We start from the raw sequence: 27,916 nt of genomic DNA, 5'->3' as shown, positions 1-27,916 counted from the left end.
GTTTTTATTAGTAGTAAATATTAAAATACATAATTTGCTCTCGGAGGCATCAGAAGACTATATAAAAGAAGCATCCCAGCAAGTATCTGAAGAAGAAAAATAAGGCATTCATTAATATAAAAAGGGACAAATTTTTTATGCCACCTCCACCCCTTAATTCTCATCTTTTTACATGGAGCCAAGGAAAATATTCCAACCCATAGAACTGTGGGCAGTCACAGTTACTCTAATGTCCCCCACCTACTCACACCCACCAGTCCTTAGAATCTGTGATGGAGCCCAACATACCGGCTAATGTGTGGAGTCCATAGCTGCTTTAGGAGGGGACAGGGCCATAATCCATTTTTCTGTTTCACTGCTAAAAATAAGAATTAAACAGAAGTTGATTCTTTATACTGTATATGCCCACACACATTCACATCTCTTATTTCAAAGCCACTGGGCTGATTGCAGTTAGTCAGGCTAACCAGAATCAAAAACAGATTTAAGTAGTTCAGACTCACTGGTATCACAAGGTTTTTCCACTTTACCTACAACACATACTGTAAGCATGTGTATATTATATACCAGAGGTATCCAACTCTGATCCTGGAGGATCACATTGGCTGCCCATTTTCCTCCCTGCCACCTTATAAAGTGACCAGTTTCTGTGATTTGGACTTATTTTTCCTTTCATTTTTTAATCTCAGTCCTCTGAATTGCTTCTTTTTCCATAAGTGACAGCCAAAAAAATGAGTTGTGAAGTTGGTTAGAGTTGAGTTGGGACCTCAAACTCCAGCCAATCTCACTCACTTTCTTAATTAGAAGCTGAAACTTGTTATTAATTACACCAGTTATTTAAGTTCATGGTGTGTTGATGCTTTCGCTCTACTACAGCAGACATTTCCAAACTGGTCGATTTTCTTTTTTTCCTAAGCGCTCCATCAAAATGTTTGTGTAGCAGAGCAGATCAACATTACTAAGACCTTCACCTTTCTTTATTTTCAGTTATTGTTTGATGGACACTGGTTTGCTGGCCACGTGTTGGCCCATTTTGTATCTCATTATTGCACGGCTGCTAATTAAGAAAGAAAAAAAAGCAGTTAAGGGTGCAGAGTCTTAAATGGCAAGTCAATTAAAATGAAGGCAAAAAGATTTATAGTAAATAGGCAGCAAAAACTGGTCACTAAATAAAAGCGTTAGAATGAAAATCTGCAGCTACTGTGGCCCTCCAGGACCAGAATCTGTTGTGCCGTTACATACCAAACACACAGCACCACGTGTTAGTCCTACTGCCTCACAACCCTCAAATCCTGGTAAAAAATCCTGGACTGGGCAGAGTTTATGTGGGGTTTCCATATTCTCCTTCATATCTGTGCAGGTGTTCTTTCAGGTACTTCACGTTTGCGGCCAAAACATGTGTTTTTCTAATCTGCTAAAGCATAAACTAAACGCTGCCTTGTATACAACCCACCTTATGCTGAACTGCATAAGCAAGGAAGAAAAAGGGAACAATGGATAAATGGCAGCAGCTTTACTTTGAAATCCCTGCTTGATAAAATCCAGTCCTTACTTTTCAAAAAAAGGCTTATATCCACAAAGTTTCCGTTATGTATTGTTGACAAAAAAACTGCTATGTGCAGTAGAAAACAAAAAACACATGTTATTTAGCAAAAAAAAGTCTTCATATTGAATAAAGAAAACCAAATGCTTTACCAGTTTTAAAACATCTGATAATTAGTTTGCTCATTTTTTGCTCTGTTTTTCCTTACAAGACTAACTGCTCCCAAGATTGGTGAGCTGTCTTAAGATTTCTGCAAGTTGGGAAGGGGACATTGACCCTACCATTCAAAGACAGTTTTTTTTTTTGTCTCTCCATCTTAAATCTATCCTTTGAACAAGGGAAACATTTTGTTGAGCATGGGGAGTGTTCTATAATGTTTCGCCTGTCAATTCCTTCATCTAGTGTTTGCAAAATGTCATCAAATCGAGATTCTAAGCTCCTCAAACTATCTTAAAACATCTGATAACATATCCATGCATGTATGGCTCAACTGTATGAAGAAAATCATCCAAATGTTTGTACAAAATCTCCACATAATTTCCATCCGTGTTCTACCTGACAAACCAATTTCAAATCCACAACTCCTTCAAAACTGTTTCATAGTTTTTTCCCCCCATGTGGGTCCAGTAGCTTTTTTTGGAAGCTTTGCTGAAATTCTTAGAATAATCATCCTAGAGGGAATATTTTTGGCACCACTTTTAGGCTGGGTTTATACTTCATGCAACGCATGCTGCAGCGGACGCTCCTGCTACGCAAGCATTTTACTGTTTATACTCGTGCGCGTACTTTACGGAAATCTGGAGGAATCCACCAGGTTGCAGTGTTAGATATCACGGTGAGAACAGGTTTGGCTTCGCTGGGTTGTGAATTGCCTGGAACACCCATTAAATTCCAATGACACCTTACCGCAATATCTCTGAAAAGGATGTTTAATGATTAAATCCGTCAATCCAGGGATTTGTCCATTCCAGCAAGCATTGGGTACGAGGGTGAAACAATCCCTGGACGGGTATCAGCTCATCGCAACATGAATACAAGCACTCGCATACACTAGCGTCATTTTAGTGTCACCAAATCTGTATATCTTTGGAAGGAAACCGGAGGACAGTGTGGAAACACAGCAGGAAAACCTGCAAACTCCAGGCAGAGAATACCAGCAACGTGACTCCCTGCGAGACAGCTGTGCTACCGCTCTGCCACTGTGTCACACACGTGTGTAAATATTAACAGTATTTGTTTAAACGAAATTAACTCTGTAAAATGTAACATACATACTTTAATGCATTTCATCATGAAAGTGATATCAAGTATAAATCTAAGGATTCTAAATGTGCAGAGAGTTGGAATATCATACATTTAATGTGTTCTGTGTAGCGATCTATTGCTGTTTGCCGCTGCTGTCAGGTCCGGAGGAAGGTATGAGAGACTTCTAAAATGTATCATATCATTACGATTGGGAATATGCAACACTTGAATATAAAAGCGCCACGAATGCATTTGTATGTCGGCATTTTGCTTCACCACATCGAACCATTCATCAAACATCGAAGCGTGTACATCAATCTCGTAGGATTCGCAAAGCGGCTTTCTGTCACATGTAGATAGTAACCAGAGACTCGGATGTCACATTCCAACTTTTAGCACACTGTACTCCCTGACTTTTGCTGGTACTGCAACTTGCGCAAGCATCAATTTCTGAGGACCTGCTCAGAGGACGCGTCAAATGAACGCTGGGAACGCATGGCAGCCATGATGTGGGTGCGTATGCGTTCGGTACATGAAGTATAAATGAGCCCTTAGACCCTGGATAGAAGGCTCAAGGATTTCTTCAAGGATAATTTGTAGTGTTTTTAAATTCCTAATTCTGTTGATAAAGTTGAGTCATCCAATATACAGCATCTCCAAAAAAGCAGATCAAAATTATAGCACTTCTTTGACAGTGGAATTATGTTTTTGGTGCCAGACAGAGAGAGAATTTCACATAAACATGGTATTTCTGTTTAAACCAACAAGTTCCTTTAAGACACATCCATTCCCTGTCCAGAAATTGTTTCTGCCTTGCACCAGATGTTTGCTGGGACAGGCTCCAGCTTTCCAGTGTCACCAATCTGGAGAAGAAGATTTAGAAAATGGACGGATGGATGGATATTTTTCTTTTTTAGTGTCTTCCTTTGTTTAGTCACCTTTAAAAAGCCATTGCTATTCAGCATGCATTGCATCATAATGTATATTGTAAACATTAATACAAGTTCTCAGACCTTCCTGCACATTTCATATTGTGTGTACGTGAGTGTATATAAAAACATGTACAGGATATTATTTCAATGCCAATTTTAAACCTCTGGTGCCACCTATTGGAAGGAGAGGTAGCAGCTGAAGTAGATTTAGTCACACTCCTACTAATTGCCCCAAGGATAGACGACTCCCAAAGTTTTTATTTTAACAGTTACTCAATCTTGGAGGTTGATAAAAAAAATAAAATAAATAAATAAATAAATAAATAAAATGTGTCCACGAGCCTGCACCCCTTAATTTGAAGGTTTTGGTTTTCATCCACTATAAACCAAACAAACAATGTCAGAATCTAGAAGTCAAAACCAAAATCTCAACTGGAAAGGAAACTGAAAAAATAAATAAGCAGTAAACACCTTAACTCTTTAAATTAGTTTGATTATTATATGGTACCAACATTTACTCCATTAAAAAAGGTAATGCTTACCTAACCTACTATTCCAACAAAATGGACGTATACTGTAATCTGCTGCTGCTGCTTCTTTTGGCTGCTTCCATTAGGGGTTGCCACAGTGGATCACCTTGTTCCATATCTTCCTGTCCTCATCTTGAACCATTACATCCACCACCTGCATGTCTTCTCTTGCCACATCTATAAAACTCCTCTTAGGCCTTCCTCTGTTTCTCTAGCCTGGCAGCTCTATCCCGAACATCCTCTTCCCAATATAGTTTAACCAAAGCTTGTTAAAGTCAAATGCTTACACATTTCATCCAGATTACCTTTCTAATCCTGGATTTAGAAATGTTGGCACCTTAGATTTAGGGAGGAGAGGTCATGCCACTTAACTGACTGAGGTCACCCACCTGGATCCAAGCCCTGCTAACTTATACAATACAGGGGTTCCGAAACTTGCAATTGTTGGACTTGATTCTAACATCAACTATGCCTTGTGGAGCTTGAAATACTAAATAAATGTAAGGTACTACACATTGGAAGAAGAAACGTTAGATTTGAATAGACAATGGAAGGTCTAAAACTGGAAAGTGCCCTTTTGAGAAGGACTAGGGAGTCATAGTGGACATGTCACAATCTATAGTCAGACAGCTTACAGAAGCCATGAAGAAGGCTATTTGAATATGTGGTTATATAGCATGATGTATGGAGTACAAGTGAAAAAAGGTTATGCTTAAGCTTTATAACACACTGTTAAGGCCTCATCTACAGTACTGCATGGAGGCTAGGATTCCTGGCAACAACAACAAAGGCATAGCAGTGCTAGAAAAAGTCCACAGAAAAGTGACTAGGCTGATTCCAGGACTACAGAGCATGAGAATTGAACATTTTCAATCTAAGCAAATGGGGATTAAGATAGGACACAAAGTTTTGAAAATTATGAAAGGAATTAGTACAGTTAGAGCCGGCTGTTACTTTAAAATGAGTTCAGCATGAGCACAAGGACATTGGTTGGAAAAGTTAAGGGCAAATTTCACACAGACTTTAGATAGTATCTCTTCACACAGAGAAGCTAGAAATGTGGAATAAATGATCATGTAGGGCAGTGGAAAGCGGGACTTCAGGGACATTCAAAAATTGACTTGATATTATTCTGGAGGAATTCAGTGGATAGAAATGGCAAGTTTCGATGGGCCGAATGGCTTGTTCTCAAATATTTTAGAATGTTTTAAGAACAAGCTATTAAAATTCAACTAGGATCTGGCCCAATTAAACCTTTAGTTTGGCTCACCATATGCCACACTTCAGAGTCAGTTATGACCAGAATGAACCTGCATACCTTGATCTTCCACATTGGTTAGACTAGTGTTCTCCGCACTCATGGCCCCCTGCGGCTGCAGGCTTTTGTCCCAACCCATTGCTTCTCTTAACTGGACTTGTACCTTAATTAAACAAGCCATCATTTCCTAGTTTCAGTGTTTTTAATTATTAACTGGTTAAGCTATATTTTTACTGAATGAAGCAGAAATGTATACGTTAGATTGGTAAGAATTCATTATTTCCTTTTAAATTGTTTTTAAAAATTGAATACTGTTATCTGCAGAATTATTTACTAATGAGCACACAAGTGGGAGTTGCTCCTGTCCGAGTCATTTCTGCTGGTGTCTGCTCTGCCCAACATTAATTATCTGAATTCACATACAATTAAGAAAGCAAACTTCACACAAAAATGTTAATTAAAAGCAAAAACAAATCAGTTAAAAGATACAAGAAAAAATATAAATCTAAAAGAATAAATTGCACACTTCTGTATTTTTGTAAATGCAACATAAAAGGGAAAAAACAGGTCAGCTAATTAAACAGGTTAATTAAAGGCAACAATGACTAACTGATTAAGAAACTGGTTAGAACAAACACCTGCAGCCTCAACTATAGGGATTAGGGCCTGGACTGAACACTGAGAACTTCTGGGTTAGACCACTGCTTCAGGCAGCAATTTTTTCATGGTGGGGTTTGGAGTATGGGGAAACAAATTAAAAAAAATATTCTGGATTTCAGCTCCAAAAAATAAATAATTGGGCACAATGATGGACAGGACACCTATCCATTGCAAGGACCCACTCGTCTCTGCCCACTCACTGGGTCGATTTATTACCCAGTTAAATATGGCCATCTACGAGATGGGTTGGGGGGTTTGGGGTTTGGGAGGGAATCCACAGACACATCAGACAAACAAAGGAAAAAAAAATATTTTTTTTTTCCCCCCAATGGTCAATTTCCCCTATATAATACCTACTCGCTTTCTGATTTCAGGAAAAAGTCCACAGCAGAGCCTGCATGGTTTCTGCCAAGATGTAGGAGGAAGATTTTGTCTGGCATTCCCGGAGGTTTTCCAGCAAGTCTCATGGCTTTGACCTGGCATGGCTGAGTATAATCCAGAACACTAAATCGTCCTTCTCTACCACAAGTACCAGAAAGAGAAAGAGAGAAAACAATGACCGTTTTAAACATAACTCAATTACATAAGCCCCAAATTGCAGAAATACCAAAACAAAATGCATCAGAAAACAGGATCAAGAAATTGCACAAAAACCAGCAGCCTTACTCCTTCTTTTGGGAGACCAGCAGAAGGTCATTGAAGAGATGCAGGTGGACAGATTTCAGAGCTCTATATCTATAACTTGCCACGGATTCCTCAATGACAACCTGAAGCAATCCACCCTGGTGCACTAACCAACGCCCTCTTGTAATTAGTGGGATAGACTGGAGAGAGAGGAAAAAAAGTCAATACAGTTCATTGTCATGACCAGAGCTAGACCGAGTATAAGGTTTTGAAGAGCACATTGGGCCTCCCCAGTCGTCTTCCTAAAGATTCAACAATAGTAGTGTTAGCAGTAAATGTCACTCCATTCTGCTTCACATCCTCCTGAAATCTATTTGGAATCTACAGAATTTTGAAATGTAGTACTCTCAAGGGAAGGACAATAGTTACGTAATAATGTAATGATCAGCTTTTTTTTTTTTTTTTTTTTAAATCCACATAGTATAAATCATGGTAACTGTCATACCCCTTTGAGGCATTTCAAGTATCAATAGCAACAGTTTAAGTGAGCGGTATATTGCAAAGTCTTGTTAAGGGTAAATTTTGCACAAACATTAGGAAGTTTTTCTTTACACAAAGAATGATAGACACTTGGAATAAGCTACCAAGTAGTGTGGTAGATGGTAAGACTTTGGGGGCTTTTAAAACTCAACTTGATGTTATTTTGGAAGAAATAAGTGTATAAGACTGGCAAGCTTTGTTGGCCTGAATGGCCTGTTCTCATCTAGATCGTTCTAATGTTCTAAAGTCATGCAAAGAAGTATTAAGACACTAATTAACACAAAGGACCTTGACTTTAAAGAATTCCAGGCTCTTCTCCAGCAACACCAACTCCTCTGTTTGTTTCATCCTCCTAACGCTTTCATTGCACTCGCACACAATCTACAAAAAGAATGAAAGGGTCAGTACTTGCTGTAACTTTATTCCTGTAAGAACTACTGATGGCCTGAATGGGTCAACCTTCAATTAATCCACTAACAGAAAGATAAAGGGTTTGGGGAGTTTGTCATAGCAAGAACAATTTAAAGTAGGGGAGAGAAGCTACCCCAGAGAAGGTTTAAGATACACACCTCTGAAATAGCTGCAATAGCCTTCTTCAGTGACTTGAGTGTTGTGGACTCAGGATCAGTCAGCCTCAGGACATTCTGAAAGAGAGAGTAAGCGAGAGGCAAAAAAAAAAAAACACGGCCACAGGTTATCTGCCACTTCTACCTTCAACTCTGAGGAAGCCAGAAAATGCAGTTTTCTGGATGGGTTTTTACAAAAGAACAGAGAGTGGGAAAGTGGGAAAGCTGTACAAGACAGATGTGCGAGTCACTGAACACATTCAACATGGGGAGAGAAGAATTTAATAGAGTGTATACAGGCAGGAAAGAGAGAAGGGTCAAGACAGTAGAAAAGGGTGGGTGGAAGGAAGCAGAAAGCCACCCATCTGCACCTCACCCTATTCCCACTATTGGATCATCATTACTCAAGAAATTTATCAAATATTTGAGTCTGGTGGCACCAGTCCAACCCAATGAGATTTAAATACGCTGATTTCAAGCATACAACTTAACAGTCCAAGACACACTCTAATAATGACCAATCAAAAAGCAGTTCAGTTACCTCAAGAACAATTTTGAGTCGGGTGATTCTCTGGAACGGCAACACCAGGAAAGACTTCAGAGGCTGTCTTTGACATATCCGCTGATCCTCAAGCATCTTTAAAGCAACAGCAAACTTTGGGTTTTCCTGGCTAAATGAGGTGCAGAGTGCACATACATAAAAATCGGGATGTAAAGAAGGTTGGCAAAAGACTAAATGTACTGTATTTCAATGAGTGTTGATGTAGAGTTTGCCCGTTTTTCATATCATGTTATGCTGTCCCACCTCAAGATGGGCATGCTAGATTAAATTGGCCCAGCATAAGTAACTGGATAGGAGTGTGTCCTGTAATCGGCTTGTGATTCATCCAGGATTGGTTCACATCCTACACCTGATCAACATGGGAATAGACTATGACTGACTGCAAACCTAAAATGTTACTATGCAATCTCAGTAAATGGAGGGAATACTGTAGACTGTTATACTGTAGAACTTAAACCCAGGTGATACAGGTGTAGTATGTTCCACACATCAATATAAGATAAATGGACATTCCAAACCACAGAACCACAGCTTGTCAAGGGTCCTGGAAGAAATATCCAGGAATCACTGAAGCAAATGAGCTTTTGCAGTCCAGAGCAGACAGTATGGAATGCTTAATTGGATAGATAAAACTCAGAGGTTAAAGCCAACTACCATTTAACTTCATTTTTGATCTCTCTTTGCAAGTCGTCAGTTAGTTAATGGTAATAGTCAGGCTGTAGTGTAGCTTCTAGTGTCTTGTCAACTCTCTCTCTCTCACACACAGGTAGGTATTCCTGCTATATGCATCTGAAAAATGAGGTGCTCCTACAGTAGCTTTAACATGAATGACTGCTCTGCTCTATCAGCCAGATACAGCAATCTGCATGCCACATACTCTTGCAACAGAGACTTACGATGACAACAAGGCTTGCCATAGATCCCAGAGTATAGTGTCATCCTATTCATCAAGTCCTTCCATGAGAACCCTAAATACAAAGAGGAATGTTCATTTATGTTAGGTAGAATGCCCAGAGGGGCCTGGGTGGTCTCATGGTCTGGAACCCCTGCAGATTTTATTTTTTTCTCCAGCCGTCTGGAGTTTTTTTTTTTTTTTTTTTTTTCTGTCCTCCCTGGCCATCGGACCTTACTCTTATTCTATGTTAATTAGTGTTGTCTTATTTTAATTCTTACTTTGTCTTTTTTTCTCTTTTCTTCAGCATGTAAAGCACTTTGAGCTACATTATTTGTATGAAAATGTGCTATATAAATAAATGTTGTTGTTCAACTACAAGGCTTTTTAAACTTCATGCAACACAATTTTTTTCCCCAGGAGGAAATATGTACTGCAGGACCAAACAAATGTAACACACAACTCATCAAGTGTCAAGTTACCATGCTTAATAGGAACATTAAAGTGGATGCACACATACAGAACATCACAGCTGTCTCAGGCAACAGCACAACTGAAATGGAGGTCTAGCTGGGTCACCACCTTAAATTAGGGCTAGTAGAAAACAGCAGGGGTGAACACTATCTGAGAAATGTGTTTTTTTTTTTTATATATATAAAATTACAGGCATACTAAGAACACCCATCTTTCATCAGATCTCCTAAATCCAATTAAAGACCACAGTGACCAGAATCTATCCCAACAATACTGGAACTAACCCTGGATGGCCATCAAGGCCATTTTATATACCGCTCACATAAACTTATAAACAGGCAAATTCAGAGTTACCAGTCAACTTCCCCTGCATGTCTTTAGGCTATGGACGGAAAGCCAGAAGTGAAAGAGAATCCCATTCAGAAACAAAGTCTATAAACTGTACATACTGTAGACAGTGACCAGGCAGGGTTGAAACAAATCAGGTTACTATAACTGTGAGGCAGAATTGCTCACAACTGCACGAAAAGTTACCCCCTAGTGATCATGGAAAACACCTTTTTTAAATGGATGGCTTACTTTTCTAACATACAAACAACTGTAGAAATACCCATTCTCCGGACAGCCCCTTCCCCTCTCAACTTCAGGTACTCTTCTTGAGCACAGCAACAGTGTCATGTCTATAGGCACACTAAGCTATACAGACCACATTGGAAATGAATTACAGAAAATTATTTGCTTTCAACAGTCAGGCAAGTATACATAATTTTCAGTAGATTATAAGCAAATGTAATGAGAAATTTGTTTTTCTCTAATTAAAGAGTGATGGCCAGTCTGTCCCCAATGTGTCCACCCAACCCCAAATGCATCAAGAAAGTTATCCTACTGAAGCCTCCCAATCTCTCTATTTCTGGAGCCATTTCTTGGTCTCCTTCACCATCGTTTACAAGCAACTGTGTTTGGCTTTAAATTCATACCCTCATTTCAATAGCAATATAAACATATAAATGTAAAGCAGTCATATGTAAGAAAGATGATTAGTTTCACAAACTACAACATATTTATTGCTATTTTTCTTGCCTAGATCTAGAGAAGCATTTTTTTTTTAATTGGAGGGAAATTACCCCAAATTCCTCACTCACAAATACTAAAATTAAAGAGACTCACAGTAGACGCTGTACCAAAGAATCCTGGTACATCTGGTTGGTGACATAAGGAACATAAACCCGCCGGAAGGCAGCACTGTGCTTCAGAATCAGGTCGCTAAGGTCCGTCAATATCACACTTTCTTCTAGTCTCTCCTCCAAATCCAACAGAAACCTGAGGGCCAGAAGGAGTATGACATTTTAGCTACAGCACTGACCATGCATGCAATGGAAATCAGGCTTACTCTGCAAAAGGTCCAGCAGCTTAGAGTGACTAAAGTTAAACTCTATAAACACACAATGAAAAATGGGCAGAGATGATTCAGTCTTGTGAACTTGGCAGCACATCTGGAATGGCTTATTCTGATACAAAGCAGTCAAGGTTTTTATTACTACTGAATGATTGCAGGGGGAGAAAGTAAAATGATTTGCAATTATAGAAAAATAAAAGGAGGAACCAGTTCAAACTGGCCTTTGGGGGCGAGCAAATGCCCTCAATCTGGCCACAACAAGTCACTAATTATCAGGGGAAACTGGGGGTTTTGGGGTGGCAGCTAATGTAAAAGAAAAACATTCCTATTAATCTGTCTACTTAGATAATATCTAGTTCAGCAAAGAGGTAGGCAGTGTGGCATAGTGGTGAAGTGTTTGGACTTCAAACTCAGAGGTTGTTTCAAATCCTGACACGGACACCGTGTAACCATGAGCAAGTCACATCACCTGCCTGTGCTCCACTTGGAAAAACAAAAAGTAATGTAGCCAATTGTATCTCAAATATTGTAAGTCACCTTGGAAAAAGGCATAAGACAAATAAGTAACTGTAAAGTAAATTTAAGGAGTTCTTCAGCACTCGGCAAGGTGATGGTGAAACCACACTCACTATTGCACAAATAACCTAGATTAGGCATGGACACTCAGTAAATATCGCCTTTTTGGACTGTCAACATGTAACCTTCGGAAGACAGTGTTTAGACTCTTAGATTGTCAAGTTACGTTTCCAAAGAAGGGCAACTTCTACAACAGGCTCTAAGCATGCTGCTGGAAGGCTGTTATTCAGGTTACTAATCAGCCTTCAGATTTTTTTTTTTTTTTGTGCATACAGCAGATTTTAAGTTGGTGTATGAACAGACCAAGCTCCATTTTACTTTAGCCACATAAACACAGAGCAGAGCAAATTCAACCAATGACAATATTGTCTAGATATACATTAGAGTGGTACTTTGAGTTCTGTACAGAATATGGTGGGGCACCTCTCACTGACATCATGGACCTCCAGTAGGTTGGAAAACAGTGTGTGTCGTTCCATGGAGCAGAGAGACTGGCTAAGTTCTCGTGATCTCACAAAATGGTTGACTGCCACAGTCAGGCTCTTGAAGTATGAGGCTTCCGATGTGATCACTTCAAACATAGCCTGTTAGAAAAACAAAATATCACAAGCAGAGCCTTGGCAGTGTGACAAACCACAAAATATAGTAATAGAACAGATCAGGAAAGGAAGCTGCACACTTTATAGTGCCAGAAGCCAGTTTTTAGCCTCCTCCACTGTTATCACCATAGCTACACTGTAGCTTCATGTAATTGTTAGAGTATAAATTCAACTCTAAACCCAACACGATTCTCCTATTTACCCAGAAGCTGACAGTTTGTTCAACAAATTACTAAAAATTCTAATTCTGCTTTTTAGATGGCATCACTGCACAAAATTAAATCTAACACAGTGACTGGATTTGCAGACCTTAATTGCAATAGTGTAGCTTCTTGGCAATGGTAAGCATGATCATCATCCTAACTAAATCACACAAGTTGCGTCAGACAGATACGCTCTATAGAATGTGGTTAGTCTGCCTGTTGCCATTTACAGCTGTCCATATTTCAGGTGTAGTTCACTGGCCACTTTGGATTAGCCTAGCACGAGTGATTTTGCTCTTCATTGAACAGATATCCCATCTATCATAACTCATGGGACCTTGTCTCATGTTTTCAGAGGTGGCACCACATGCAAATAGCAATAAATATCCTTTAAACAATAAAACAATACCAGGGACTGAACGGCCATGTCCCTGAGGTACTTCCTTGTTCCATACCTTCTTTAATCCAAAATATTTCCAGATGCATTATTTTTTTCAAACTTGTTTCTAGCACCATTTTTTACAACATTAATGCTATATATCAATTATAATAGAAGGACATCACCACCCAAGTGAAATGCCATACCTCTTGTAGGCGTCTTTGCTGTGGAGTGAGGCCCTCCAGAAGTCCACGACTTTTCACCTCAGGCAAGTCTTGCCAGCAAGAGAAGTTGGTTTCCTTTAGAGATGGGGTAGAGCCAATAAGTGAGGTGGATAGGAGGCCAGCCACGGACAGCATGGCGCTAAGGTGGCTCGTATTACTGCTGTGCTTCTTCATGTCTTCCTTAACGTAGGTCAACCAGTAGTCCTGGTAGAGGGGCACTAAAGCAGACAGAATATGAAACTCACATGGGCAATGCTCAAAAACCGTTGTGACTTCACTCCCTCTCGATTCCAGCAGCCTGCTCCCACTTACAAGAATGAATGTACTTGGATTCTCTCCGTGTCCTCTTTTCCATGTTATGTACAATTCCCAGGCTCCTTTTGTCAGTACTGAAATGGATAAGCAGGTAGTGATATACTTCAATGGTGTCTGAAACTTCAAAATATTGTCCGTTTTCAATTATTTGCAGCCTGTTTTCTTAGTAAATGCAGCACTAAATGTTAACCATATCCTTGAATGCCTTGTAAGCACTTTATGGCAATGTACTATATTAAATGTGCTCTATTCTGTATAAACAAAGAAATTTACCCAGATGTTCTGACAGGACCATCTCGAAGACATTCATTTGCCTCTCTGCCTTGTGAGACTGAGAAGGGCTGGTCACCAGCAGAAGAGCTCTCAACAATCAGCCAGTCGGAGTCAATGGCAGAGGTGCACATAAGGATGGGTTTTTGAAGTCTATCGACACCTGTCAGACAAGAGGAGAGATTTATGGTCTTTAAACAAATAGCTCACTGGAACAGACTGTATGTGACACATTTTGAAAAGTTCATATATCAACAAAACCCATTTGATCAAATTTTAGGATTCCAGGAGAACTGGAGGCAAACCTGGCAGTGGAGGTGAAAAGAAAGGAATTCACCCTGGACAGTGTGCCAGTTCATCACTGGCTAAGTCACACCAGGACATTTTAGACTTTAGCAGGGGTCCTCAATCATAGTCCTGGAGGGCAGCCGTGGCTGCAGGTGTTCTTTCCAAATAGTTTCCTGATTAGAAGACGGTCGTTACGGATAATGAAACTTGTTATTTAACTATTTGGTTTGTTAGTGCTTTCATTTATCCAAGAGAAATTTTAATTGCACTGTAGACAGTTTCCTTCTCTGAGAAAATTATCCATGCGTTTTGTGGACCAGAAAAGATTTAAACTTCAATTTTTTCTCCAATTCCCCTCTCATTTGTTCTAAGCATTTCTTAACAGAGAAACTTCATGGTGCATATGTATGAGTTTTAAAGAAAGCATGTTAGCTGGAGAGCTGCTGGTTTATCGGTTATCTGTATTTCATTATTAACTGATGTCTGGTTAAGAAAACAGACGGCTATTAAAACTTAAATGCTGCAGCTAAATACTAAAATAGACATTTATTGGTTCTGATTTGTAACGAAGATAACTAAGCCCAAGAAAACATACTACATTAGTAGTAAATTAATGGGTTCTAATTAAGAAATTGACATGAACTTGCATCCACTATGGACCTCCAGGACTGTAATTGAGGCCCTCTGATATATCAGGTAACTAAAATGTGTCTGATTAATGAAAGCACTAACAAAGCATATAGTTTAATGCTAAGTTTCATTATCAGCAATGACCGATTTCTAATTTGGACACTGGTTGGAGTGAAAACCTGTCCAGGACTGATCATTTTAGAGTCACCATTTTACCTAACAAAATGCCTTAAAGAATTGAGGACACCAGAGTACGGAGAGAAATCCTGAAGGGATATTACAGGTGGTGAAGTTAAATGAACCCAAGCATACTTAGCTGGATTGACTTTACATGTCTAAGAGAATCACTTGATGATAACTTTTAATGTGCATTTAGTTTTGTGAAAGTATACAGCCTTTCTATAGATATCTAGGGACACTCAAAAATTTACATTTTAACACTGCCATCTGGTGTTGAATAATACTGTACTTTATTTGATTAAATCCAGTTAGGCCTTATTTTTTAATTGTTAAGCTGTATAAGGCCATACATCCACCACCATTAAATAGGTAAATGCAGGACAAAACATGTGCTGATGGCTACACTTTGAAAAAGCCTTTGGTGTGATACCTCAAGTGAGTAATCCTAAAATTAAAAGGGGCATCAACTTTACACACAGTGTGCCAATGTTTGAAGAAATGACTATAGAAAACAGTAGGTTATGATATAAATATCTTACTCTTATAAGTAAACAAAGGCCTCCAAGGAGCTGTTGCCGAGGACCCTGCTCTTTTATGAATGACTTACAGACAAAAATTTAACAGTCAAAGATATCCAGACAAGATCACCCAAAATACCTCTGCTGGACCTGGACAGAAATCCAATTTAGGTGAAGAGGCATTGCCACGTATTCAAAATAATTATAGAAGGAAAAGTTTTATAGCTAGAAAGCATACCTAATGGGAGCATAAGAAAAAGGATTACAGAATACATTAGTTAAGCCGATTTATGTTTTCTATTAAAGAAAATGAAGTTATGTATAATTTGTACATTTTTGTTATCAAGGTGCTTCACAGTGGCAATTTGCTGCATTTCGGTTGGAAATGCAAGTAAGAACTACTATACTCTGGTACATGTGACCACTGCTGCAGTAAAAGACCCGAGCATCTTAATGAGCTCATCACAGTCTACTGTAGTATAGCAATGGAAGGTGGTTAATAGATTGCTTTGAAACATAGTGCCTGTTATATATGATGTGTGCAATACACCAAGGGAGGCACATGTAGAATAATAAAATTCTAGGCTTCATATTATTACATAACAAGAAAAGGCCTACATAGGTGTTATCAAGATGGCAATTTAAACCCTGTTCCTAGAAGCACTAACAAGTGCACCATACTGTCACAAAAAGGTGACTGCTGAAATGTAAGTGATATTTTGCTCTTAGTAGGTGTATAAGAAAGTATGAACTATGGTTGGCTGTCTGGCTTGAAATCTTTCTTTTATTAAGCCAACAAGCACCAAAGGGGATGTCATCCAGTGACCATTTATTATATCTCATAGATTAAGATGTTCTATCACAGAGTGACCTATGTATCTAAAGATAAATAATGAGAACAAATAAAAATGCATAGTCCTTCCAACAGGTTGGACAGACATCATGAGGTATGATATTGTACGTAGTACAAGCATATTGAAATGGTTCATGTTAATAGTGATACAGCGTGCTGATGCCAACTAACCAGTGTCAACAAGCTGGAATTCCTCTCACATACTGTACTTTCTCCATCTGGTACAGTACAGAGAGCTATTCTCGTAGGTGGTGAGGTCTAAATTGCATTTATTCACGTGGGTTTTCATGGAAGTCTTTAATAAAGTATTTCTACTGCATCCCTTTTCTGTGTCTGTAAGAAGACATACTGCTTTGAGCTTATGGACAAGATTACCAGTCAAATAAAACTGATAGCCTCAAGGTTTGTTCTTCCTTGCTGCTGCACAAGTCCTTCGTTTTGAAAAGTTAAACATGTACAGTCTCCAAAGTTGGGTTTTACTTTTATTGTCCGTCAGTGGAAAGGTAGTTAAAGAAAACCACTTTTCAAGCCCAACCATCAAAGTATGGATGAAAACGTTTAAAAATACATAAAACCAACATATAAAGATGATATCGGTGTAAATCTGCCTTCTTTTGTTCCCTATGCATGCTGTCACTAAAATTCTTCCTAGGAACACCTTAGCACAGACAGCATATGCTGAAAACTGAAACTTCTGTTAGAAGAAATGCTAATACAGGCTTGACTATTCCCTGGATTTTAAAATATCTGCATTGCAGTGAAGAAACATCAGCATACTGACATGATTTTAGCACAAACTGCCTCTTTTCCTGAAGGCTGCACTTCCTACTGCAGATGGTAGGAGTTATCAGGGAGTTCATTTTACAGGTACACTCATTTGTGTCTTTGGTCAGTGCAGGGAAGCTTAGCCCTCTTTGATAATGTTTGCTCTCTAAAATCTAAAACAACAGGTTTATTCACTGCACACACATAAATTAAAATCTCTCTTATAGTTAATTTTATATATACACTCGGTGTCCTCTTTTACATCCACATTTCTAAAAATCAGATCTGTATTGCTCCCAGGACAGTTGTTCAAGACATGGGTTCAAAGTGCTAGAAACATCCCTTGGGAATTCATGGTCCATCCTGACTCCAAATCCGGTCTACACAAAATTCTTGCCCTCATTTTACTGATCACAGCAGAAACTTTGTCAAACCAGGTGGCGTTTTTATAAAAATACAGTTTTGGTAATCACATGCCTGCTGTAATCTCATTTTCTACGTCTTAGCCGACATGAACGGCTCAAAACATGGTCTTTTGCTTTACTTTAAAAGGTTCAACAGACTGTGCATTCTGTTATAGTGAATGGAGTTGGCTCATTCTCCTTCCCATTAACAAGTGGTTTTCATTCAGAGAACTGCTACTCATGGATGTTAATTGCACCATTTTCTACAAATTCTCCAGAGATCCAAGATCACCACTTTGGCACCAATAACAGCAAGTCACATATTCCTTATATATTATCCTTTCCAAAGTTTGGTCAAACAGATAAACCCTTTGACAAGTCTGCCTACTACATACAGTATACTGAACTGCAGCCACTTAAATGGTTGTGTGGAGAAGTTGGTAGTTTTCGTTAACGTGAAAGTGGGCCTAATAAAATTGACACCAAGCATTCTGTTTATTATATATATATATATATATATATATCTCATCAACTATTTTGCTGATCAATTAACTGGACTAATTATTTTGAGTATTCAAGGTTATAAATATTGAAGTATATAAATACATCTTATTCTTTGCACAATGATCTCCTTCATAACAATACTACAAGTATGCTTGAAAATGACATTTGAGGAAAAAAAATAAATAAATAAATAAAAAATGCATAGCAACAAGTCTTGTTACTAACTTTTAGGTTAAGCAAACATTTTCAATGCTGAGGTCAATTGCAAAGGGAAGAAGAGCAAAACTGTTGAGAAACAGTAACAAAAGTCGCCTAGAGTGTATTGTTTGATTTACCTTTTACAAGATGAAGCGAGTATCATATTTCAAGCCTTTCTACTTTCTCTTCACAGCACTGCATCAAAAACCAGCCGAAGATCATTAAAATAAGTACTTTGCAAAAGAAGTTCTGAATATTATTGATGAACTAGAGTGTGCACTATCACATAAGGATTTTAAGATGCCAGAAGCAATGATGCAACTGGAATGGATTATCATCAAGTACAAGTGAGATTAGGGATTACCGCTACTCCGATGGGTTTTCTTTTCTGGTTCTCCCACAGCACAGTTGTTCCCATCATTGAGGGAGCTCATTTTTCACTGATTATGCAAAACGACAGGATTTCTTTCCCGATGCGAATATGAAACGACATTATTTTTAAGTTCTTTGGTTTTCAACCTTCCACTGTAATTAAATCCACCTTTATCTCAAAGTGTGACAGATGTTACTCTTGGTGAATGAAGTGACAAACCTAACAGTATATACAAGGCTTGAGTTTCATGTGTGATGGTGGGGCTTGCCGTCCACATGAATTTCAGTATAGAGTTTCAGATTTATCATGTGTACATAGAAAAAACACACTCACTGACATTTTCACTCTAGTAAGTGAAAATACTGTTTAAAATCAACGCTGAAAATAAAAATTTAAATATTTTGATCATTTCCATATCAATTACTGAATACTAAAATATCAGGATATTTTCATTTATACCAACACTTTATTAAAATACACTTTTCAAACCAGGTTTGATAGAAAATCACTTTGCGAAGTTTGTGAAATTTATATATGCATCTGTATACGGAGGAGACAGTAGCTGGTTAATGATTCTTAAAGAGTTATATTTAATTGAAAATTCAAATTAGTTAGTATTTAAAATTTTTCAGATCACAGTCTTTTTTTGATTTGCCACAAAATTAAGCCTACTTTTGTGAAATATTTCTGAATTTCTGTAAAACAGCTTTTGTTTAATTGTTTTCAAAATACCTCACATAAATGATTAGAGTTTGCTATTGCTTACGCCTGAGCACCAAATTTAGAATTAATGAAGGGCAGTAATTACTCCTAAGTGGAGGTGGCATCTCATTCACTTCTGTTCCACTTAAACACGTGTTATATGTATTTTCTCCCCCATTAGTCTAATTTTATTTGTTCTACTTTTATGCATTTCTTTGGCTTTAAAAGCCCAATGAATGACAAAAATTTGGAATGAATATTGAGCAGCTCATTCTGTAACCTTTGTAGAAGGACGTGTGAAGCGTGCCACCCTGTCCAAGGTTTTGTAACACACTGGGATAGATGTCAGCTTCCTTGAACCCTGAACTAGATAAGCCAGTATGAAAAATGGAGTGTTGGATGGGCAACTATAGCCGAATTCAAAGCAATTAGAGGATGAATGCAAACCCTTCATTCTTTATTTGGGCTATGTATGTCACTTTATTAAAATAACTAATAATTTTGCCATCATTCAAATGAATGATAATACAAGATAAAATGATTATATCCGACAGTTGATTAGTCACATTACATACCTGAAGCATGCAGTAATCATATTGTTTCTCAACTAATTCCATAATGGAATAAAAGCAGCAATAATGAATGGCTTTTTTTTTTTTTTTAAATCTTGAAAGCATAACAGTATTTTTTTCACTTAAATTAGAATTTCTCAATAGACTCAATACCTGCAATCACATGCTAAATGTAAAGCCTTAACATATCATGGTAGCGACTTCTAAAATCATTTATCATCAATGATGTTAATTGTTATAGCCTCTATATCTATATATTTTACACACAAAAGTTTTAGAACACCTCAGTTTTTCCAGTTTTTACTTTCTCGTATACGAAGTATAGGGAAAGTATTGTAATCATCCAAAGATGATATTTTGATGAATCTCGAAGTTTTATACCTCCCCGAGTCCAAAAATACCATTTTTGAAATTGTGTCTGTGTGTATGTATGTAAACATGATAACTTGAGTACGCTTTCATTTAGGTCAACCAAATTTTACATACAAGTATTAGATAGATAGATAGATAGATAGATAGATAGATAGATAGATAGATAGATAGATAGATAGATATTAGGTACAAAAGATAGATTTCTATCAACTTTTGGGCTATTTCCGTTAACCAGAAGTGGAACTTTACCTTTTATTCATGCAGCTGCAGAGTCCGATTTATTCAACTTTACTTTTATAATAATTGCTCAATGTATTATTAATTTGATTTGTTGTTGATGGTTCTTTAATGTACAGAATATAAAAATATAATCATTGTCTTGTGGTTTACTGCTCAAATCTCCATCTGAGTACACGAGAAAGTCGATTTTTTCTTCTAATGTGAAAAGGAGATTTTGTGCTGCAGGTTTGGCAGGGAGAGTGGCCATAAGAAGGTCATTCCTTAATGGACAAAACAGGGCCTTGAAATACTGGCTGTGCAGTACTGCAGATTGGACAAAGTCTCCTCTTCACAGTAGAAACTGAGACTTGCTTTTTGACGACTGTTAAGCTGTTCTTGAAGCTGTTGTGCTGTGAGGTGCCTATGACACATGCTGGTGATCCCCAGAAACTTGTCTTCTGATTGGAATGTGACTGTGTCTGCCAGATCTCTTCCTACCAGAGTTTCTTCCAGTTTCCAAATACCTTTGGATTGTGTACTCTGACACTTTGAATTTTTTTGCAATTCCTCTAAATGAAAGGCCTACACTTCTAAAGGGTAATAATGCTCTGTCTCATTTCATTTGTTAATTGCAGTTTTCTTGCCATTATTACTTGCAAATTGCCTAACTAGTACCTTAGTGGGTGCAATAACACAGTCTGTTCCAATTCTGCTTTAAGACAAACTGAGGGCTTTTAAGTAATTAACAGAAGTTTGGACACATGTACAAATAGTTTGCTTCAAATTGCAAGGCTTCGTTTACTTTGATTGCTACAGAACATCTGTAGGTTGTAACCTATTAGATGTTCCCTGAATGAGGCTCATGTGTAATATTCTGATATAATATTCAGAAATTAAAAGGGGGAGGCACAAAAAGTGTCCACATACTGGTACATTAAACCATATAGACAAAAAGTAACTTATCAGTTCAAAAATTTCTTCTTTTTTTTTAACCCAGTTAGTGAGTTTTTTGGGTGCTTGTACAGTTTTCATAATTTTAAATAATGCAACGGCATTTATAATAACAACAATAAGGCTGAATTTATACTAAATCTGAGAAAACAAAAAACCTGATGTGATATTACTTTAAAAGGTCAAAAATACCAAGGAAAATGCCAGGCAGAATTTTTAGGCTTAGGCTTGAAAGAGTTAACTGCCATTACATAACTGGTTATTTATAGGGCTGTCAAATTAAAGTGTCAAGCTTATCTTTTACATATGAAATATGGTATTTAATGTAATGCTAAATACTTCTGCATGTTTAATTATACTGTAATTTCAGGGTCTCTTTCAAAGCAATAATCCCAAGATATTAAATCCATCACAGTAGTGGAATAACAGATCTCTGTCATTGTCAAAGTAGCATACATGTGTCAGCCAGGCCCATATGAAAAGCGAGCAATTTGTTAGGTCAACAAAAGACAGAATCGGTTTCCTGCAACAAGGCACAGATGCTGTTGCATATTATGAAAAACCTCCAGCTTCTGCAGGAAAAATGTTTGTTATTGTTATCATTTCTTTATCATTGAAAATTGAAAGAAAAAAAAGAATGCAAGTTTTCCAGTTGTTGTTAGGTTGGTTACCCCATCAAAAGAAAGAAAAAATTGTTACATGGCTATAGCCTGTGAATTAATTCCTTATTTAATTGTTAATCAACCAACTGTGGTTGAGAAGACACCATACATGGAACTGAAATTTCATACAAATAAATGTTACATTTCACTGTACTGCATATCTTGTCAGAAATAGTCCTATTTTCCTCTGTTTTATAAATGGTTGCATTGACATTGACAGATAGGTGCAAAGAAATTACCAGATATCATGATCTGTACAAAAAGCCCTTATCAGTGCATCCCTATTCACTTGGGGCTTAATAGATAACAGTTTGTGAAACGCATGCAATTCCTTTTTTTCTATTTTGTGCACTAACCATATCTGGCCTCAGCAGGATGCAGCCCAATTTTTCCTTTGGGTCTTCGACCAGTAAGATCTTCAAGAGATGCAGACTTCTTATGCTCATCAGAGGCACGGGACTTTTTGACCTTGAAGAATGAAGGCAGGCCATGTTTAGATTCTCCCTGCACCTTTGACTTCTCACAGGATGCTTGGTGTTTAGAAGGAGAGTCTGAGAAGGTCTGCTTCTTGCAGAACATATCCATGATTGTTGTAGCAGAACAAGGGAGAGTGCAAGGAAGCTGTGAAAAGAATGAAAGAAATAACATCCTGATCACCTAAACAGAAGCGTTAAAATAAAACTACAGAGAGACAAACTTTGGAGTACATACTTATGAAGGCACATTCTGCTTTATCAACCATATATGGTTTGAGGATTATTATTGTATGAAGGAGTAAAAAAATAGCAAATACATGCTATAAAGAGACTAGACACAAGAAACTATGTGCTTCACAGCACTGAAGTCTGTGATGGACTCCAAGAAGCCAGGGTGAATGAACTGCTGCAGTCTTGAAGTGGACAGAACCACACAAACTCACTGGAATTTTTTATTGAAATATACACAGTTAATTGTCTCAGTGTACTCTAAAATTAAAAGTATGGAAAGTGAGGCCACTGTTAGGCTGTGCTTAAAGTTGTTGTCCTGTGAGGTACCTATCACACAAGCTGTTGACTCTCAGAAACATGTTCTTTTGTAGCTTTGGCTCTGCCAGACTTTCTGCCAGTTTAGAAGTTCCTTTTAATAATATACTGTACTTAGGATACCTTGGCTTCCTTCGCAATTTCTCTAAAGGAAAGACCTACACTTTTTAAGTGTTATAATGGTCTATTTCCCCATCCTTTGTAAATTGCATTTCTCTTGTCATTATTACAGCAATATACTGTGCAACATTGTCAAAACAACATTTTAAAGGGTGTAGCAACACAGTTTGGTCCAATGCTTTTACTGTATATAGACAGAGGGTTTGAAAGTAATCAACAAAAGATGGGGCACCTGTAGGAATTTTTTGCATTAACTTTCAAAGCTTAATTACCTTCCATTCCTGCACAAAATCTGTAAGTTGTTAAATGCCTTTTTTCAGGAAACAAGTTATGGGTTGTGTATAAATCTGAAGATTACATTATTTGACAGTTCTTGGTATTTCAGGTTATTATCTGCACTTGAATTGCTTAAATTTCAAGTAAAAAAAAACACAACCCCTTTTGACCAGTAGCGTATATGCATATATGCAAGACACGAATCAAACAATTTTTTTTTTTTTTTTTTTTTTTTTTTTATATAAATAAAAGAGGCAACATGGAAATCTGAACAAACTTTTAAGGGAAGAAAATGAAATGGAGACAGTGGTGGATTTTACATAACTAAAAGAGAAGTTTAGGTAAGTCATCGTGGAAAAAAATCAATCAATCTAGCCTGATGACAGGAAAATTCTCTTTGCATTTCTTAACTTTTCCATCAATGAATTTTCAGAGCCCAGGATTTCCAGTTAAGGTTCACAAGATGGTGGAGCATGTCCTAGCAGCCATTGTCACCAGGCAGAAACAAACATCATGCTTGACTCTCACACTAGTTTCTGTAAATGTATAAGTCACCAATCAACCCAAGGGCAAGTCACTGGACTCAGAAAGAAAACCCATACAACTTCAGTGAAAACATACAAGCTTCACACTTATACAGATATCCCACTGGGAGTGGACTGGGGAGATACCGCCATCACAAATCAGCTTTACAACCTACACCAACATATTGATAAATGTATTATATTGTTAAAAAGTAATAACCTTTAACTGCCAGCATCTTCCATCTGCAATTACTCCAATAGAGGAAAAACAGCAATTTTTGAACAAAGGACTGCAGCAGTGTCAGAGTGCAAAAGTGGTCAGCTCACCAGTCGGTTTACTATGACTATCAAGGATGGTGAACAAGCTAAGACTGTTTTCATCAAAACACCAAAACTAAAAGTAGTTTTTTAAGTAGCAACCACAGCGGAGAAGAGCAAGTTACAAGTTTAAGAACACAGTCTTAATATCCGGCGTTAAACAGGGCGACATCATAGTTAACACTTCTCTTTGAAGTGATTTCCTTTAGTTTATTGTAGCCATTGATCAAGTGTTTCATGATTTCTTGTACAAGGATTAGATGCCTATTTTCCAACACGTGTGGAGTTAAAATTAACTAGCAAGCAGTGAACATAAGTTTAGTTAGAACTAAAATGTAGCTCTGTTCATCTATTAGACTTCACTATTGAGAATTTCCCCTTGGGATTAATAAAGTCTATCTATCTAGACCCTCACAGATTCTTACATTTTGTCAAAGTTCAGTAAAGTGTAGCATCTGCAGGGCACAGCTGGTGGGAGGCAGGATGAAAATGGACGAGCTGGAGTACCACATAGAGTCAGGGGGAACACAGCAGCACACGCACAGTTTGTACTTTTATGTAAGAGCGTATACTGCACTTCTTTACCTGCAAATCAATAAGGGAATGGAACATATACTGCACATCCCCTAAAAGGGGATGCAAAGGTGGTGGATATCTGGCCAATTGTGGAGGCCAGTCTGAATAAAAATCCCATGCCAGTGTTATTCCTGGTCCATACCTGCAAGTAGACATCTATGGAAGGAACATTTCAGACAAACTTAAATACATAAAGAAAAGTACTATCCTTGCATGTGGCACAGTGGTAGTGCTGCTGCTTTGTAGTAAGGAGATTGTGGGTTTACTTCCTGGGTCCTCCCTGTGTGGAGAGTGCTTTGAGTAGTGAGAAAAGCGCTATATAAATGTAAAGAATTATTACTGTACAATGTGACCATAAATAAATTGTAATATGAAACATGAGGGAAAAAAAAAGTGTCACTTTTTTGCTTATTTCTTTATGTATTTAATGATTTCTTTATTTCAGTTGCACTGCATGCAACATTTAATATGCACTGAAACGAAAACTGTCACTTTCCCTCATCTAACTATTAGAGCAGATGTAAACCTTTTGGACATCAAGTGCAAAATTTACAGTACAACAGACACTTCAGGATGTAGGCTTCTACTGATCAATTCAGAGTTTCTTTAATCAAAGTAACCACTCTGAATGCTCACTCTGGGCAACTTTTCTTTGCACTCATATCCAACTCAGTCACAAGTCTGAGCGCGCGCATAAACCACAGGATACCCAAGTAAGCAAAGTGCATACCTCCACTCTGCTGACTATTCACTAATAAAATCATATAAAATATAAAAAATATATATAGACAATATATTTAGCAACCCGCAGTGGGTAGCGCTGCTGCCTCGCAGTTGGGACATCTGGGGACCTGGGTTCGATTCCCGGGTCCTCCCTGTGTGGAGTTTGCATGTTCTCCCCGTGTCTGCGTGGGTTTCCTCCGGGCGCTCCGGTTTCCTCCCACAGTCCAAAGACATGCAGGTTAGGTGGATTGGCGATTCTAACTTGGCCCTAGTGTGTGCTTGGTGTGTGGGTGTGTTTGTGTGTGTCTTGCGGTGGGTTGGCACCCTGCCCAGGATTGGTTCCCTGCCTTGTGCCCTGTGTTGGCTGGGATTGGCTCCAGCAGACCCCCGTGACCCTGTGTTCGGATTCAGCGGGTTGGAAAATGGATGGATGGATGGATATTTAGCAACCCATTTAATTATTTTTACTCACATTTCATGTTATTTATTGTCAAATTTCACAGTACTTATGTGTATATTTAACTTTGTCCAAAATATTCCTCCAACTATGTTGACTTGGCAAGCTGTAACAGGATTAAAGTAGTGCCCCCTTTATTGACAACAGCTTTATGATTACATTTCAGCACACCCATGCTAGCAGGTAATAAAAAAAAGCAATCGGGGTGTACAGGATCCCCCAACTACTGGTATATGTGTATGAGTGCATTTATTTAAGACAAAAAAAGTGTGAATTTTATTTCTAGAGAGATTTTCACATATGCAGGAGAAAATGGGTAATTGCAACGTTTTATGTATAACTTAAAAAGAAAAGCAACTTTTTGGAGGTGTATATTAGGTGATTGACTGCTATCAGTAAATTATGACTAATCAAAATATCAGTACTTTTAAGCAAATAAGACTTGACTTGAAGAAAAAACCCACATCTCAGCAGATTTTGACTTTCACTCTTGCAAGCACGATTATTAAATTGATAAGAGATTATGCGCATCTATCTTTTTTCCCCCCTTGGGGATTAATAAAGTACTGTATCTATCTATCTATCTATTCCAAACTTTCAGTTAGCTAGTTTTCAGTAGGGATCATAGTCAATCCATTCAATCTCTGTTGGCAGACGGCTGTTCACATAAAACACAACACACACACACACACACACGCATTTACGGTCCCGTTTGTCGACGATTCGTGAAAAGAAAAGTGTCCCAACACCATTTAACTATTTAGAGAGCCGGTTAAACACCATCCAATAAAACAGATAAAGAAGTGTGCCAGTCTGCAAATTAATTATCCAGACACTCTAGTATTAGATTAAAATGTGGAATTTTAGCGATCTAGCTATCAGGTTTAACGACATCATCATTGTATACTTTTTAAAATACTCGATCTCAAATGGTAGCCCAGACCTGTAATAATAATCAGCTGCGAACAAGCGGACAACTTCATCCTTGTCAGAAATCAGATTACCGAAACATACGAGCGGTTCACTTGGATTTCTAGCAAAGTGAACCCATTTGATCCTCGTTTTAATGCCCAAGGCAGACAGTGCCAGTCCAGGCAGCATGCGACTCAAGGCAAACATAAAGGTATAGGGCTGGCACAATGCTCTCGCAACTACACCCCAGTGGATCGGCGTGTGTCTACCTCGGTCCAGCTAACAAGCGAACGTAGCTAATGGACCGATTGGGGTTGAGGATTTTAAAGTGGAAGGAGTTACAGGGTTTCCCTTGATATTGTTAATGACTGAATTTTCGAAATTGATCTTTAAAGATGTACAGAAGAGAAGAGTAAAGTGCAGCGCCCCGCAGAGCAAAGGACTTACCCTACTTATGGGCTGATGGGACGGACCTGGCAGTTGGTTAGTATCTAAAACATTGCTTAACGTTTGAGTGATATGAACCGTAGAAAGTCGTAATATTTTATTGCACCAACTTACTTACTTACCTACCTACCGCGGCGGCAAATACATGATTAAGTCGACTTAAGGAAAAGCCTCCTCTCGAGCAGCCTGTCACGCGCGAATAAGGTACAAATGGAGCGAAGTCGTCTTGATAACAGCCAATTAGCAGGCACGTGACAACCATCCACGCTTTCGCTGCGCTTTATTTAACAGCTGAGTCAGCCTGACACCCACAGCACGCGCGTGCGCCACTGTACTCACCGCGGGCATTGAACCACTGATGGATGAAGAAGCCACGGGCGCTCATAATTTGATAATCTTGCAAAAGTCAAACGTGAAGAATTCGTGTTAACCACAGTGGCGCAGTTTTAACGTCCCCGCTGTGTGTGTGTGTTTTATTTATTTACATGTATTTAATTTTATTTTTAACTCCGTATGCTCAGTTTTTCCTCCTATGTGGCTGTTAGATTAACGTGCGACTTCT

The 27,916-nt window shown here is 38.2% G+C and overlaps 1 protein-coding gene across 4 annotated transcripts; it reads right to left on the bottom strand.

The window, feature by feature from the left end:
- On the bottom strand, positions 1–27,631 carry si:ch73-15b2.5 (rho guanine nucleotide exchange factor 19). 4 transcript variants are annotated; one of them, XM_051931309.1, is made up of 14 exons: positions 27,485–27,631; positions 22,336–22,600; positions 13,792–13,951; positions 13,516–13,592; positions 13,186–13,421; positions 12,222–12,382; positions 10,994–11,146; positions 8,440–8,569; positions 7,902–7,976; positions 7,621–7,713; positions 6,835–6,992; positions 6,526–6,687; positions 289–358; positions 1–86 (listed from the first exon to the last, which is right to left on the bottom strand). In XM_051931309.1, exons 1-13 carry the CDS (start codon positions 27,614–27,616, stop codon positions 292–294), a joined length of 1,869 nt encoding a protein of 622 aa, XP_051787269.1. In that variant the 5' UTR covers positions 27,617–27,631; the 3' UTR covers positions 1–86; positions 289–291. The 4 variants fall into 4 exon arrangements, with proteins under 4 accessions (XP_051787269.1, XP_028663664.2, XP_028663663.2 ...); XM_028807831.2 differs by having other exon boundaries at positions 27,481–27,597; XM_028807830.2 differs by having other exon boundaries at positions 27,477–27,565.
- Between the last annotated feature and the right edge of the window lie 285 nt (positions 27,632–27,916).

Source organism: Erpetoichthys calabaricus, chromosome 8 (genome assembly GCF_900747795.2).
Source record: "Erpetoichthys calabaricus chromosome 8, fErpCal1.3, whole genome shotgun sequence".
Classification (NCBI taxonomy): Eukaryota; Metazoa; Chordata; class Cladistia; order Polypteriformes; family Polypteridae; genus Erpetoichthys; species Erpetoichthys calabaricus.
The sequence above is the reverse complement of the archived record's forward strand: the minus strand, read 5'-3'. Positions and strand labels throughout refer to the sequence as shown.